At 36.9% G+C, this 17,797-nt stretch overlaps 3 protein-coding genes across 5 annotated transcripts in view; all 3 read left to right on the plus strand.

Annotated features, from left to right (window-relative positions):
- LOC132162475 (disease resistance protein RGA2-like) overlaps positions 1 to 17,797 on the plus strand; it is a 67,823-nt gene that overhangs the window by 43,782 nt on the left and 6,244 nt on the right. Inside the window, exon 3 of one of the 2 annotated variants that reach the window (XM_059572716.1) lies at positions 17,768 to 17,797. The exons of the other annotated variant lie outside the window; for it this stretch is intronic. The gene's annotated coding sequence lies outside the window, so the exon portion shown is untranslated. The remainder of the gene's footprint in view (positions 1 to 17,767) is intronic. 2 annotated transcript variants of the gene reach the window in all.
- The window catches only part of LOC132162444 (putative disease resistance protein RGA4), a 54,723-nt gene that overhangs the window by 29,964 nt on the left and 6,962 nt on the right, over positions 1 to 17,797 (plus strand). The window lies entirely within an intron of this gene.
- The window catches only part of LOC132172045 (putative disease resistance protein RGA4), a 6,545-nt gene continuing 1,772 nt past the window's right edge, over positions 13,025 to 17,797 (plus strand). Inside the window, exon 1 of the mRNA XM_059583478.1 lies at positions 13,025 to 16,508. Within this exon, the coding sequence (XP_059439461.1) occupies positions 13,025 to 16,508 (3,484 nt within the window). The remainder of the gene's footprint in view (positions 16,509 to 17,797) is intronic.

Here is a 17,797-nt window from a genome sequence, read left to right on the forward strand (position 1 = left end):
ATTCCATTAAGGCTTTCGACCTTTGAGGAATCTATACCGCTTTTAATAGCCATTTTATAATGTGGATACGATAAACTTAATATAAATACTAATATTTGTTTACTATAACTGTAATGTATCAGATATTACATACATACACACCAACAGAAAAAATTAAAAATGTACTTCTAAGTTATTACAAACCGATAAACAAATAAAAATAGATAAGTTTATTTATTTATTTATTTTTTTTTTTAGATCAGTCGTCTCTAGGATAGGTCAGCCTTGCCTGATAATCATTCATGCAAGCCCTGTAATACGGACGGTTTGGAACTACCGGTATGAACTGGTCACCTCTTGGTGGAAGTGTGTATCGATTATTGCCCATTGGCCACAAATCCCTTGGACTTTGCTCAACTGTCCTTATGATCCTCAAAGGACGTGGACCCCTCAAGCATCTATCACTTGAAATCTCAGATTGAGCCAAATCTGGTACTGTGAACTCCACTTCCTTATGCTCTGTAGGTGACAGCCAACACGAACGAAAAAACCTCCGATTAGATTGCCTCTAACTTTGATGAGAAGACTCACCCCTTTCCCAATTATATTTTTGGGAATTATAATTTGAAAACCCTGTAATACTCTTGCCCCTTAAATTAGCTTTCCAATGCCTTTGAAATGAGTTAAATCGGAGCTATAATGAGTGAGAACGGGTCAAAAAACTACCTGGAGGTCGAAAATGGTAAAATTTTCGGTACTATTGAGCAGAACCGGGTCGGATCCCACCGGAATTGGGCGGGCCGGGTGTTCGGGCGTGCCACGCGCCTGTCACGCGCTGCATAGGTCTGGCGCGTGGTGGGTTGAACTGCGGGCGCGAGGTGGGTTGAAAACGCAGGCTGGATCGGCACTCCGGGTCGGATCGGCACTCCGGGTCAGATCGGACCTCTGGGTCAAATCGGGGCTCCTTGTAGCAATTCGGGTCTCGGGTCGGTTCTGACCCGATTGTACTGGGCTGAAAATGGGCTTGACCCGATTGGGCTTAGGCCCTTTTTGCTTGGGCTTGGGCTCTCAGTACGGATTTTCGGGCCGTATGCTTCCACTTGAGCCCGGTTCGGGTCACTTCTTGGGTCGGGTTTTGAAAATCCGAAACGGTGTCGTTTTTGGAATTATCCAAAACGACGTCATGTCTTTTTTTACGCGCCTGCTCGAGAGTTCGAATTTTGGCGTCATTTCGGTGTGAAACGACGTCGTCCCTTATGGGACTGTAGACGTTCTCTGCTGAGAACGAAACGGCGTCGTTCCTTTGAAAGGGAACGACGCCGTTTGGAGATGATGGGGCGCGCCCCTCTGGAGACGCCGAAACGGCGTCGTTTCGGGGGGCTGTAATGCGCGCCCCTGGGTCAGACGCTTGAACGGCGTCGTTCCAATTAAATGGAACGGCGCCGTTTGGGATACCTGACGCAGGGGGCTCCTTTCCCCTTTCACTGTTGATCAAAACGGTGTAGTTTTGATCAACAGTGGTTTTATCTGCAGAAAAACTCCCAAAACAGCGATTTTTTTTCAGAAAAAATTACAGAATTATTTTCTAAAAAATCAGAATTTTTAATTTCATCAACCCTAGAATTATTTTCTTCCCAAAAATTATTTTCTTTCCAAGAAGAACCAGAAACCGCACCTTTGGTTGGGGATGATTCACCAACGACATCAAAACCGGGAGGAGGAGAATTTTGGCTTTGAAGATCCACCGAAGGAGATGCATCAAATGGAGTTGCAAAGAATTCCTTCCAGTATTTTTGTTCCAGTAAATAGCATTTCTTCAAAGTTTCAAAATCTCCCGTAAATTTTGATCCACCAACAGTAACTTTGAGTAGTTCTTCATGTGGGTTCGAGATGATCAAATGTAAATTGTAAAACGCCACAGAAGATGTCAATCCTAGACTTTGTCTGTTGATGGTTTGCAGAATTTCCCTCATGTACTCTCTATTTTCTTCATCAGAATCTTGTTTTTCTTCTTTGTCTTCCATAACCTTAACGCTCTGATACCACTGTTGAAATATGTTGAACGTATGATCTTGTTTGTAGGAATCTCCCGTTAGGGTGGATATCCAATGGAGGACAAAAGCAACATGATAATGAGAAAATGAAAAACTGACGTACGTTCATCTCATTATCAAACTCTATTTATAGAGTTTGAATATGACTCTTCATCAAGAGTCACAACTTGTCACTCTATCATAACCTCTATGGAAGGTTGTGATTGGCTATGGGAATGACCACACTAGTTATGGTGTGATCACCCTTTAAACCATCAGTTTATTATCTCTATCTCTTTTCTTTTTTTCTTTTTTTCTTTTTTTTTCTCCTCTTTTTCTTCTTTTACTTATTGGCCAAATGGGTCACACTGACCCAAAAAGATAGGTTATAGTTATTTAAGTGGTAACTTATTAAGCCTTCACACAGGCAATAGGATCTGCTCTATTTCAAGTGAAATTGAGTAAGTTATTTTATGGTTGAGATTTAGTGTCAGGTGATAAATTTGTTGGCAAGTCATTCAAAAAGTTTAAATAATGTGGCATCATTTAAATTGTTAGATGAAACAACATTAAATCCTAACCATGTAATAGCTAATTTCAATATCAAGCAAAATGAAGTGGATGATCAAATATTTGAGTAGGAGTTAAATGTCATTTTTTATAATAACTTGGCTTTCTTCTTGATTGAATAAGACTATTTATATGGGATCTAAGCATTTATATTGAAGACTATTTACACTACCTATCCACATCCTCGTAAGTGTTAAAAAACAAACTAACTAAATTATATATTATCCATTATATTTAGGGAAAATTACAGTTTACTCCCTCAAAGTTGACAGTGTTTTTCAATTCGAACATCAAAGTTTCAATTTTTGCAATTCACCCTCACAAAGTTCCATTTTTTTTTTCAATTCGACCAATATTATCCTAAAATTCCCATACTACCCCTGATTTTTATTTTTTATGAAAAAAAAAAAAAAAAAAAACAAAAAAACAAATTTGGGGGTGCAAAAATGGCCAGAAGGCATAGCCACCCCGAATTTTTTTAAAATTTTTTTATCAAAAATAAAAAAATAAAAATTAGGGGCAATATGGGAAAGTTTTTGATACAATTGGTCAAATTGTAAAAATTTGGAACTTTGGGGGGGTGAATTGCAAAAATTGAAACTTTGGTGTTCGAATTGAAAAACGCTGTCAACTTTGGGGGGGTAAATTGTAATTTTCCCTTATATCAACTTTAGAGAATAAGAGCAATATTTTAGATCAATCTTTTGATAATTATGAATAGCCCATGTAACCACTAGTTGCCTACGGCTTCTCCTTCTCCTCCTCCATTTCACCAGAGATTGACCAGCAAACTCAACAAGAACTCTTGAAAGATGAAGGATATTCATGATATTTAGCAAATAATTCATTTTCTACAATCGAATGAATACAATTCGGTTCATGATAAAACCCCAATGGGAGAGAGCAATCAAAAGAGAACATAATGAAAAAGAAGCTCGGCCTATACCAATATATATACCACATTTTTATCCCACAAATATCCCACGATACTGATATGATAATCACAACCAACTCTAGAATATTTATTTACTTTTAACGATGACCGTCTAAAGATCGGTTGAGTCTTGAGACTGGCACATCAACATTGTAAAATAGTGATGAAATAAAAATGTAGTTTTTAGCCTTACTATTAGACTAAAGATGCTCCTAACTATGAGAAAATATCAACCGGTACTCTCTTTATATATATGCATATATCTATTGGAAATTGATTGTATTTAACTGCCCATTATTTTCATTCTCAGTAAATAAAGAAAAATATCAGTAAAAAGGGAAATCACACTCAAGAGACTGAAAAAACACCAAGCATCAATATGTATTAGGTTTACAATAAGCCGAGCCCATCTAACCCACCTTTCAACCGAAAAAGTTCTTAGGACTTTGGATAAATCCATCATTCATATCTCAAAATACAATAATAAGAGGCTATAATTTACACCCTAAAAGGAGAAAAGTCCTAAAAAAAAGTCTTAGGAAGATCAGAAGCATCAATAATGTTGATTCCAACACCCAGCTAACAAAACAAAAGGTTGCCTGATATGTAGTTTCTGCGTTTACTTGACAAGGTAGCCAAACAGGACGCCAAGCAGACCAACCAGCACCACAACAAATAGAGAGAGGCCACCAGCACGACTTTTGCTAATTTCTTTTCTCAGCAGATCCTGTCAAATATAGTTATGACATTATTATGACAAGGTATAGCAAGCAGAAATCACAAAATTTATTGAAAGACAAGACTGAGAAGAACAAATTTGTAGAACTGGTTAAAAAGAAAAGCATTTGTAGAAGAACAAATTTCTTTTCCATTTGACTTCTGCATAAACTTTCAATCAAGAATGCATGTTTCATTGCAAGCCTCAAGCCCCAAAAAGAAAGAGGGCTGATCAAACAGTCAATATACGGCCTTCTATTGAAATCAGTTAATTTGCGCAACTAACAAGACAAATCACATAGAATCACTAGGTAACATTGGACGCGAGCAATACAATTATGAATTTATTGAAAAACCACGGGAGTGTAAAAGATAATTGATACTATATAATGTACAAACAAAACCGATACCAGTTCCTGATGTAGTTTCTGATTTCGTTGCAAAGCAGAAGCTTTCTCCTCGGTCAAGTTGGAAATCATAGACCACTCCTGAAGAAAAATACATTGAACACAAAAATACAAGGTAATCAATCAATTGTATTGGAGGAGAATTGACAATAATCAAGCATAGAAACAGAAAAGCATCAAACAAACTTCAATTAAAACAAAAGATATTCCCAAGAAGATAATTAACAACTGCGCCAGCTGCCTGTTTGAACCTTAGCAACAACTTTTTCAAGATAGATAGTACATAATGCCTAATCCATGGTACCCCATTATCCTATCCATTAATCAACTTATGTAAGAAATTGTCCTTTTAATTACTGCAGTCTGGGAACCTAACATCTCGCGACGTAAAGGATTTATATAAGGTGTAAGACAAAAAAACTTTCACAGCATTAGTGAGTTCCTGACACTATTGAGTTTGTCTTTGACCACATCTTACAAGCAACCTGAATTCCAGAACAAATTTAACATGAGTTTTGTCTGTATCTTGTTGTCGCTATAAGACAGCTGGCTAAGATTAGAAATGACCTATTATAGGCAAAAGCTAAGAGCATGGGGTCTAAAAGCTAATGTGTTTTTCAAAGATACAGTAAAAGCTAAATCACCCAGGCACAACTGTGACTTTCATTTATTAAATTCTTGTATTTGAGTAATAATCTCTCTTTTTCCTATGATAAGAGGTCTATAAGCCTATTCCAAGGATGAAAACTTAATCTAAATTAACTGAAATCATATTAGCCACTGCAGAAGTATGAAAAAACAACCATTGGTGTTATATTATATGGATATACTCCCAATAATTATCTGCGCAACAACCTAGAAGCAACCCCCACTTCAATTTCTCCAATGATCAGCATTTATAATTTGACCTGACTTGAAGCAGAAATGGAGGAGGGGTTACTAAGACACCACTTCCTAGCTAGAGCACAAAATGAATAGCTTTTAAGGAGGACACCCACAGAGAAAGCCCAGGCTATTGCCCCAATCCTAGAGTAGTAGATGCTTTGCCTATAGTAGCTCCTGACTATAATAACAACTCTTCGAGTAGCATGTCATTTAACTATACCAATGGTTCCAATGCCCACCTGCTAGGTCCATTAAATTCCACGACCTCCAATTTTGAATTTTCCTAACATGCAATATTTAGATGACAGAGTCATCACCAGCTGTCTTTATAAATTTGTACTAGATTCAAGTGTCACACCTAATCCCTCAAAATCAGTTATATTATAATGTTAATTGCAGGCATAAAGTACAAATTTTTCAGGTTGTCAAAACTGGAACACAGAGACATGCATGATTAAGAAAAAAAACACAATGAGCCTATGACCTGGTTGTTGAAGAATAGAAATTGCAAGACAACTATGCCTTATAAGGACATCTGGTACCACCATTACAACCTCCTCAATAGCAGCTTCTGCCACATTGTCTCAAAATTTATGGTCACCATATGTTAAATTCATACAGCAAACTTGAAGAAAATATCAAACTGACTATGTTTGCCCTGAAACAATTATAGCTATCAACATAATAAAGTGACAATCAACCATACAGAAAAAAAGTGAAAAAGAAAAAGACTGAAGCATCAACAACTTTTCATTGGTTCTTACTGGCAGAAAATTTCATGAAGCTCTCCAATCTATGTTTCCGTAAACTTTTTTTTGATAAATAATCGAAACTTTATTAAAAGCGTAAATTGCCCCCAGGTAAACATGAGGTATACAAAAGAAGCCACCTAGCTAGTAGAAGCAAAAAGAACCCAAAAATCATGATAGCTAATCACCAAAGGAAAAACAAATGCAATTGTCTAAAGATACAAGGTGTTGAAAAATAAAGATTTAATCTCTTCCAAAACCCTCTTATGGTCCTCAAAGATTCTATTATTTTATTCCCTCCATAGACACCACAAAAGGTATGAAGGCATCATCTTCCACACAGCAGCACTCCAAGTGCTGTCAGCAGTCTACCAATAAGCATATTAGTCGACTACTCATCTAGGTATAACCCAAGAGTGCCCAAATCGACAAAAGAAAACATTACAAATGGCATAAACAACCTCACAATGAAGAAGGAGGTCCACGTTCTCCCCATTCCTTTTACACATATCAACTACAATGATGTGCTGCTTCCAGAGATTTCCATGGTAAAGATCTTTCCACGGGCTGCCGACCAAACAAAAAAGGCCACCATCAACGGGACCTTAGTCGACACCCATCCAAGGGAAACAAAGACCATCATTACAACCCATGACACTATAGAAGAATTTAACACCAAACAACCCTCTTTTGGAAGTGATCCATCACAGTTTGTCCCCTTCCCTTCTCATTCTTACTAAATACTGAAAAACGAGGTAAAGACATCTACCTCCCAATCATGAGCCGCTCTAACAAAGCTCATGTTCTATTGAATGGAACTACCAAAAAAATTCACTTGAGCCGCAACATAAGCATCCTTTGTGCAAGCAATACCGAATAAAACAGAAAAGGCTTTCTTAAGGGCCACATCCCCACACCAGAGATCATGCCAGAATTTAACCTTAAAGCCAACTTCCACTTCAAATCTGGTATGACTACAAAATTTTCCCCAAACCTTCCTAGTATTCTTCCATATACCCACCCATATGCCCCCAACAAGCTCACTAGAACACCACCCTTCTCATAAACTGCTATATTTAGAGTCCACCACCACTCTCCGCCAAGCCTCTTTCTCAAATCCATAGCACCAAATCCATTTACCTAAGAAGCATGATTAAAGCTCTGCAAGTTCCTATCCCCCAACCCTCCCATAGAAATCAGTGTACAAACCTTGGACCAACTCACCAGGTAATATTTGAGATCTTCACCAAGTCCATCCTATAAGAAATCACGTTGACACTTCTTAATACGGTTTACAACACTCGTATGGAGAGGAAAGAGGGACATGAAGTACGTAAGTAAGTTGGATAAGATGCTCTTGATAAGGGTAACCCTACCACCCTTAAACAAGTACAACATTTTCCAACTAGCTAGCTGACTTTCAATCATCTCAATAACATTGTCTCAAATATATTTGGCCTTGTAGGAAGCCCCAACGGAAGACAAAGATACTTTAAGGGCAGAGATGCAACCTCACAACCCAGAATCCCAGCCAACCCTGCCACATAATCAACATTTCTCACTGGAACCAATTCCGACTTGACTAAGTTTGCCTTCAAATTTGACACAACTTCAAAACATAAGAACAAGCTTTGTAAATTGCGAAGATGATTTGGGTCAGTCCCACAGAAAAGCAATGTGCCATTTGCAAATATAAGATGGGAGATACCAATCCAGTCCCCACAAAGAAGCTAGACCACAAGCCTCCACTCACTGCAGCTGAAATTATCTTATCCAATGCCTCCATCACTATGACAATCAGAAAATGACACAAAGGGTTACCTTGCCTCAAGCCACGAGGGCTGCTAAAGAAGCTAGTGGGAGAGCCGTTCACCAAAACTAAGAAACACACCCATGAGCACCATTTTCTCCCAAACCAGCACCTTCTCAGCATGTACAATAGAAAATCCCAATTAACATGATTATAAGCTTTTTCTAAGTCCATTTTACAAATAATCCCTGATTTTCCAAATCTCAATATACTATCAAGGCATTCATTGGCAATAGGAATAGGATCTAGGATCTGCCTACCTCGGATAAACACATTCTATGACTTAGAAATAATTTTCTCCAACAACATCTTAGGCATGTTTGCTAGAATCTTAGCAATAATCTTGTAAATGCTACCCACTAGATTGATAGGGTGAAAGTCCTTTGGAATAAGGGCGAGGCATGTAGCATTAAGGCTTTTCTCGAGCTTACCACTAGCATGGAAATCACAAAAAACCTTCATGATGTCTCCGGTCAAAACAACCCAACAAGTTTGGAAGAATGCCATAGAGAACCATTAAGGTTCGGTGCCTCGTTGTTATTAATTTTGGAGTATTGCCAAATGAAAGAGGCATACGAGAGCTAGAGCAAGATCAGCTTCTGCTTGATCTTCACCGCCACAGCTTGTCCCTCTCTATCCTTTTCTTGTAAATGAATTTGGACAAATTAATACTTCAGGATTATGAATTTGATGGTTTTAGGAAAAAAAAAAAAAAAAAAAAAAGTAAAAATATATCTTTTAAGACCAGGACGAGAAAAATATGCGGTGGTAATTTATTTGGTAAGTGGATTTGAAAGTAGATACATAGAAGGATTCTTTGAGTTGACTGGGGTTGCTATTTGTTTTGACAGCTCTACTGCTATGATTAAATGGGTTCGGCTGGACTTGATCTTGAGCTTTTGGGGAGCAGCCACTGTCCAAGGTTGCCATTCACAAGACCTTGGGTTACAGGTACAAATTTCATGGTGATCACATGGCAAAAGATAATAGTAGATAGTACATATTTCCTGCAACTGCAAACTTCAAGTAATCATCTCTAGCCTTATGAGTTTGTACAGTCTAGCTAGTCGTTTTCCCGTTCACAAATAAGATTGAATAGTATTTGCAACTTAGCCAACGCCTTTTCAAGAACAGAGTTTTTTTTTTTTTTTTTTACCAAATAATTGAGATTATAGTTGTGGGACTAAAATTTCCTCTGTTAATGCATAAATTGAAGGAGTATTTTTGCTTTGAATTGGCAGCTCATCAACCTGTCTACCAATGATTAATGAAGCTCAAGAACCATATATTTCGGGATTACTCTTGAGAAAAAGAGTTATCCTAGAGTGTGCCTCTAAAATGATGGTAGTGAGCAAGATGTTTCCTAGCACTTTAACTGTCAATGTGCAAAAGTTTTACATAAGTGTATCAAATGATGATTTTGCAAGTATAATGAAGTTAAGTTGGCCTTGCAATTGCCAAATTTACTTTGATGACGTTCAACATCACATTGTCTCTAGAAATAAAGAGCCAAGTTAATTGTTTAGTTTTTTGGCATGCTTTCGTCTTACTCAGTACCATGCTGTATGAGACCAGTTTTTATTGCGTCTGGTGACTGTTGCCTCATAAAGAGATGGATGAGATTTCTTAGTTATTTCTTGTCAAGTAATATCTGCTTAACCATCAGAGCTGTTGCCACAACTGTGTTTTTGCTCTGACAGTATTTTGTGTTGTTTTCTGGCTTCAGCCTTTATCATAGATCAATGAAGCACATTGTGAAGAATATGGCATTGCTGGTTGGCATCTCTGCCTCATGGTTTGGCCTCTTCAATACATCTATGGTTCCAAGACTCCAAGTAGCAAAACTTTGTTAGTGAGTTAATTTCAGCAGTTTGTTTTATTAATCTGTTTAATATAATTTCTTCAATGTAGACAATTCTCATAATGCCCTGTTTCCATCTTCTTTCCAGCTACCTATCTATTTTATCATGTGTCTTGGATGCAAGTATGATCGTGAAGGTTTCTGAAGTGGAAATGCATTTCTTAATCTTTATCTCTTTTTTACTAATTTGTATGATTATCTGTTAATTCACAGGAAATCATAAAAGCCCTTCCCAAGGGTTTGAAGATTGCTGATCTTTATGCAGTAAACTTTGCATTGGCAATATTTTTTCCCCTGCCAATGCATTTTAAACCTGCAACTCAAAATAAGTGTTAAGAATTTTTGTACCCCTGGAATTTTTTCCTTCTTAGTGAATGTGATGCATATGATAGCTGTTTAGTAACGCATATGATATTAACTCGAAAAAAAAAAAAAAAAAAAAAAAAAAAAAATGTAATGCATATGATATCCTTTTTTTTCCCCCTTTTGTTGTGTGGAAATGGTATCAAAAGATTAAACTCTGACATCAACATTCTAGGTTTATTTTGATTTTTTAACTCTTTGCTTTATTCTTCATGTAAGTGATTAATTCATTACCTGGATGCTGAAAGAAGGTGTATATGGTTTGACAGAGCTTTTGAGAGAGGAAGTCAAAAGTGCTCGTCTAGTTGCTAATCCTGGTTGTTCCCTTGATTAAGGTTTGTGTCCATTATATATTCTGTGTTGGATGGATCATTGTGTTCTTTGGTGACAGTTGGTTAAATTAATGTGCAGTACTTTGATAAGGTTATTTTAACTGCTAAATACATCAGCAAAATGGTGTAGATATGCTTAGCTTAGATCTTTCTATGGTAACAAGGGAAAAGGTAAAACACATGCTTAGAAGCTATACTCAAAAGAAGGAAAGGAAGAAGAAAAGATAATTTCAATTAGAATTGAATTGAATAAACTATTTAAAGTTTAAACTTCAAGAAAGGTTTGTGAAGATAATCGAATTATTTTATGCACCTTGGCTGCACTAATTACTGTCTATGATTTTAATGTGAAACCCATCCTCTAAGTTTAACTTATCAATTTTATAATGTGTCGTACATCCTTGAATCAAGATCATACTTGATATCATGCTTTGAACTGTCATAATTGTAATGTTTCTTTTGTAGGATTATTTGAAGCAAAAGAGGAGTTGACAGAAAATCAAGAGGATAAGTACCTTGTATTCACATGCCATTAAACATTATGACTAGGGGTGAAATTTAAAACCGCCTAACCGCAACCGCTAACCGTTAACCGCTATAACCGTTAACCGCTAACCGCCTAACCGCCTAACCGCTTTGAAAGCGGTTAGTAAAAACTGCTAACCGCCTAGGCGGTTGCGGTTAGCGGTTAGTGGGTTTTGAAAATCCGCTAACCGCTAACCGCTTTTTTTTAAATATAATATATATTTATATTATATATATATATATATATATATATATATATATAATAACAATAAGTCGTGAGTTTATGAACTTTTTTTGGTTGATTGAAATGGGCTTCAAGCTTCAAGTTTAACCATATATGTTGGTTTTTTTGGTTGCTTGTGAGTTTATGAATTTGTTTGTGTTTTATTTTATTTCTATGTGTGAGTTTATGAACTTGCTTGTGAGTTTATGTATAAGACTACAAGTGAAGTGATGATTTTGTTGTAATTTTATTTGTATATTATATGATGTGTAGATTTGTAGAAGGTGGCCAACAAGATTTTGGTATATAGTAATTTTTAATGCTAAAATGCCATGAAAAGGGAAAAAAAATATGTTTAAAATGAGAAAAAAAATGTTTAAAGTGAGCCCAAAACCGGCCCAAAATCGGTCCAAAGAAAAAAGCCCAAAAAAAAGCCCAAAAAAGCGGTTAGAAAAAAAGCGGTTATTCCAAAGCGGTTAACCGCTAACCGGGCGGTTAACCGCTACCCGGTTAGCAGAGGCGGTTAGTAAAATTTACTAACCGCCTAGGCGGTTGCGGTTAGCGGTTTTAGCCACTAACCGCTAACCGCAACCGCTATTTCACCCCTAATTATGACTGAAGACTATTTTTGTTATTGATAACCAATAGCGACCAAGCATTTGGGACGACTTATTAGCAACGACTCCTTGCTGCTAAAAGTCATTAGCAATGACAAAATGTTAACACTAAAATCCAATTATTTTTTTGTAGTGATATAAACTTGTCTATTGTCACATTGACTCTAGAGTTATAAAGATAATTTGAAAGGTCTCTTTTATTTGGAATCGCTTTGCTTATGAATGGAAAGTCCATTTTCTCAAATAGGATAATGTCTTGTTGATAAATGGAATGACTCTTCTCTCAATTATACCTTATTTATCTACCTCATATTTTGATATGAGGATTTATCAATTATGAATTAACCTACTTTATTTGTCACTCTGCCAAGTTAGTACTTGTGGTTATGTTTGGCAACCATTTCCCTATTTCTCTAAAATAAAAGTCAAAACTTCTTTCTTTCACATTACCAAACAATTTTCATCAACTTTATCTCATAAAAATTCAAAACACGTTTCACCTTTATATCACATCAATTAATTTTTTTTCATTTCTACTGTCAAAACTTTTTACCAATCACTCTCAGTGGTATCGGCAATGGTTTCATTGTGCAATTGGGTATGTAACTCAGTTTTAAATTTTTGGCATTCAACCTTGTTAAAATTAGTGGCTCATATTAGAACACCAGTAAAAAGCCAAGTAGACGGGAATAGAATGAACATCGCTATCGTGACGTTCACCGAAAAAAAGTAGATAAGAGAATAGAGAACTTATTAAATTGTGTATAGAAAAATTGGTAGCCAAGGTAAAAAAAAAATGTACTTTTTAATTAAGTATTCTAGACAATGATGCTCTAGTAATAGGAGGTAATTAATTACTCAAAAAAAAAATAGGAGGTAAGTAAACATTTGAGTCGGCGTGAGTGAGCTAACTCACATTCACACTACAACTTCTTATTTTTAAGTCTATATATATATATAAAATAAGAAAGTGCATTCTCAATTGTTAAATGTAAAATGTATGTGAGAGAGTTGAAAACATGATGCATTATTTTCGGGAAGAATCGGTGAGGTTTGACTTCTCCAGCGGGAAAAAGTGGCACATGGCGCAGCGTAAGTCGCATACTACGGAGCGATTTAAGCATTTTCTTTCGGGGAAAAAGTGGGAGAGTTGGATACACCATCATCACATTGCACAGAGTTTCAGTTTCCTACTCACAGCAAACACATCTTCATTCTCAATACTTCGCGAAATGGCAGAACGACTTCTCTTCGTTGTTGTCGAGGGAATCATCAAGAGTTTGGGCTCACCGGCTTCCAAAGAGATCGGTCTGCTCTGGGGTGTCGAAGATGAGGTTGAAAGACTGGCCAACACCGTTTCTACAATCAAAGATTTGCTTCTGGATGCGGAGGAGAAGCATGCTGCAGGTGATCATGCAGTTGCACGTTGGCTCGGAAGGCTAGAAGATGCCATGTATAATGCTGATGACTTGCTGGATGCTGTTTCTACTGAAGCTCTGCGCAGGGAAATAATGACCCATGATAAGAATGTCAAACAGGTACGCATTTTCTTTTCCAAATCAAACCAGCTTGCCTATGGTCTTAAAAAGGCCCATAAGATTAAGGCCATGAGAGAGAGGTTAGATGCCATTAACGCAGCTGCTAGGGATTTCCACTTAAAGGTGCGCCAAGTAGAGACACGAGTCAGGAATAGGGAGAGGGATAACACTCATTCTTTTGTATCTGTGGATAAAGTTATTGGTCGAAAAAATGATAAGAAGGCAATTATAGACCGTCTGGTGAACTCCAATGTTGAAGAGAATGTTTCAATCCTTCCAATTGTTGGCATCGGTGGATTAGGAAAGACTACACTTGCTCAACTCATTTTCAATGATGAGCAAATCGAAAAGCATTTTGAGCTAAAACTGTGGGTTTGTGTCTCTGATAACTTTGATGTTAAAAATATTGCTGAAAAAATCTTAGAATCTGCAATAAAGAGGAAGACAGAAACTATTGAGATGGATACATTGATAGGTTATCTCAAAGGAAAAATCGATGGAAAGAAATACTTACTTGTGTTGGATGATGTGTGGAATGAGGATCAAGAAAAATGGTCTCGCTTGAAAGAATTGTTGGTGGGTGGTGCAAGAGGCAGTAGAATATTAGTGACTACCCGCAACGAAAGTGTTGCAAGGATTACTGGGACAGTTCAATCATATTCCTTGAGGGGTTTGGATGAAGATGCGTCATGGTCTTTATTTAAGCAAGTGGCATTTGGGAAAGGACAAGAGCCAGAGAATTCAAGCATCATAGTACTTGGGAGGGAGATCTTAGAGAAGTGTTTAGGTGTTCCACTGGCCATAAGGACAATTGGAGGTTTACTAGGTTCCAAAAATCCTGAAACAGAGTGGTTGTCTTTTAAAAAACAAGAACTCTCAAAAATATCTCAGAAAGAAAATGACATCTTACCAACTCTGAAGCTGAGTTATGATCATCTTCCTTCAGAGTTGAAGCATTGCTTTGTTTATTGTAGTTTATTTCCAAAGGATTACTGGATTCGTAAATCATTGCTAATTAATCTTTGGATAGCACAAGGGTGCATCAAGTTAACGGATCAAAGCCAATGCTTGGAAGATGTGGGCCATGAGTATTTTATGGATTTACTTTGGAGATCATTCTTTCAAGAAGCTGAAATGGATACATTTGGTAACATAATTGGATTCAAAATACATGACCTCATACATGATCTTGCTCTATCAGTAGCAGGATCATTGATCACCACATTTGATGATAAGGAGAGAAACATTGATGAGAAAACTCGCCACGTATCATTTGGTGGTTACGATATAGATATTTCTTCATTGTGTAATGCAAGTAGGATACGGACATTTCTTTGCCTCGATGATGGTTACGTTGACCCATCGAGGCGAAGGAATATTGATTGTAATGCAATTTTTTCAAGTTTCAAGTTCTTGCGCTTTTTGAATCTGCATCTCAAATTTCTTGATTTTGTACCGAGCTCGATCGGGAGGTTGAAGCATTTAAGATATCGTGATCTTTCTGAAAACTCCAAGATGAAGAAGTTGCCTAATTCTATAACTAGGTTGCAAAATTTGCAAACACTAAGACTCTCCAATTGTACTGAGCTTGAAGAATTACCAAGAGACATTAAAAAATTAGTCAACCTCAGGCATCTTGAGATAGATGGATGTCTTTCTTTGACTTATATGCCACTTGGATTGGGGCAACTGACTAATCTTCAGACATTATCAACATTTGTGGTCCACTGGGATCCTCTCTCTAAGTATAACAGTGGTTTAAAAGAACTAAATCGTCTAAATAACTTGAGAGGAGAGTTATCAATTATATATCTGAGACATGGGGAAGGTGTAGCGTCAGAATATAAGGTTGCAAATCTAAAGGAGAAACAACATCTTCATACTTTGCGTTTACGGTGTGCGAATGATGAAGCGCCATTGGAAGACTTTCAACCGCACCCAAATCTGAAACAACTTGTAGTAAATTATTATCAGGGTTCAAGGCTTCCGAGTTGGCTTTTGTCACTCACAAATCTTGTTAAATTTGAATTATTATTTTGTGAGAAATGCCAATATCTACCACCATTGAGTCAACTGCCTTCTCTCAAGTATCTTTCTCTTCAACATCTTTATGCCATGGAGTACATATCAGTTAGCGATGAGTTCTCTTCTTCTTCATCAGCACGAGTACCGTTTTTCCCATCCCTCAAGGAAATGAGTCTCTATCGGTGCCCTAATCTCAAGGGGTGGTGGAAGACGAGGGATTCTTCTGTGGAGGTCAGTTGTAATAATAATAATTCTGTTGAAATAACGGCGTTAACATCAATGACAGAGCATCCTGTACTCCCATCATTTCCTCATCTTTCAACATTACAGATTTGGAATTGTTGTATGTTGACTTCCATGCCAACTTTTCCACATCTTGAAGGAGAGTTGGTCTTGTGGAATGCAAGCTTGAAGCCACTGCAACAAACAATGATGATGAATATGGAAGCACAACAAATCCCAACGTCAACAACAATAACCTCATCTTCATCCAGTCCTCTCTCAAAATTGAAGTGTATAAAACTAAAATCCATTGCAGATCTAGAAACTCTGCCAGAGGAGTGGTTGAAGAATCTCACTTCTCTTGAGTCTTTAACGATATTGAACTGCAATATATTAAAGTCTCTCTCTCCAGGTATACAACATCTCATTACTCTTCAATACCTACATCTTTGTAATTGCCATGAGCTTGAGCTAGCCAATGATGAAGATGAGATGCAATTGCAAGGCCACAAGAGCCTTCTCTCTTTGGAGTTTACACATCTTCCGAAATTAGTGCGTCTCCCATTGTGGCTTCAACATGCAACCACTCTACAAAGGCTTGAGATTTCAAATTGTGAAAACTTGACGGCTATACCAGAGTGGATCTCAACATGCACATCACTTCAAGTGCTTGAAATTGGTGGATGCTCTAGTTTGACATCATTGCCCGAAGGAATGGGTAGGCTAACGTCTTTACGAAGGCTAAAAGTTGAGAAGTGTCCCATCTGATTGCAAAGATGCAAGAGAGAAGCGGGTGAGGACTGGGCCAAGATTGCTCACATCCCAGAGTTAGACTTGCGGTATCCGCCTCAGCAAGAAGAAAAGTCAAACTTCCATGCATCTTCGATTGCTTAGGTATATTACTCATCATTTTATCTTGATCAAGATTTCTAGTATTTGTTTTGATAGCTCTACTGCTATGATTTATTGGGTTGTAGTGACGGAATACTACATCTGCTAGTTGGAAGATATCCAACATCGTCTCTAGAAATATAGAGCCAAGTTAATTGTTTACCTGTTGGCCTACTTTCTTCTTGATCAAAACCTTGTTGTTTGTGACAAGTTTTTGCTGCATCTGGTGACTGTTGTCTTTACTTAAGTTAGCCCCATATACAGATGAGGGATCTTGTTTCTTTTGTCGTGGTTTTTTTTTTTTTTTTTTTTTTTTAATTTTAATTTTCCTTTTCAGCTTAGAACTCAAGATATATTATTATTATTATTATTATTATTATTTCACAGCAAACTATAAAGATAGATTTACAAGAGAAGACCAATAAGGTTGATTTAGTGTGCTGCGCGCCTGCAACATTTGCAGGTTTTATATTTGTTTATTTTCAATTTGGTGATTTACTTAATTGTTTGTGTATATTGGTAGCTTTTCTTGGTGCTGAAACTTAGATAATGGGGCTTTCATCTAACCATTACTCTCTCTTTCACTCTCTTTTGGTTCATTCGGTAGGCTGGAAAGATTATGAATTTTGACTAGATTCTAAATTGTTGAGATTACTCAGATTTATCCATCTACAGTCAAGTGTGTGTGTGTATATATATATATATTATTGTGATTTTCATTTTTTATTTTTTCACAGCACTGATGTTGATGTTTCACCAAAATTATGGAGAGCTTTTCAACCGATTTCAGTTTCCATTGAGCCACAACATGTTCTTGGCTGGCACTTTGAATTAAAAAGTTTCCGTAGTGAAATTATGATACGGTTGTGATTTCACTTTATTTAACATGTTAGGTACCGAGGCAGTGTCCACTTCAAACGTCTTGTTAACCTTGAAGTCCTTTCAATGAAAATAAAACTTACTTGTCAGTGATTGGGACTTTCTTTGGCTGAGTGTTAATTCAATCCTTTAAATGGTTTTTTCATCTATTCATGATATTGCTAAGTCCTTATCATCCTGGTCATTATTAACATTATGGCCATACAGGGAAAAAAGTAGCAGAAGAATGTTGAAGCA

Source organism: Corylus avellana, chromosome ca1 (assembly GCF_901000735.1).
Source record: "Corylus avellana chromosome ca1, CavTom2PMs-1.0".
Classification (NCBI taxonomy): Eukaryota; Viridiplantae; Streptophyta; class Magnoliopsida; order Fagales; family Betulaceae; genus Corylus; species Corylus avellana.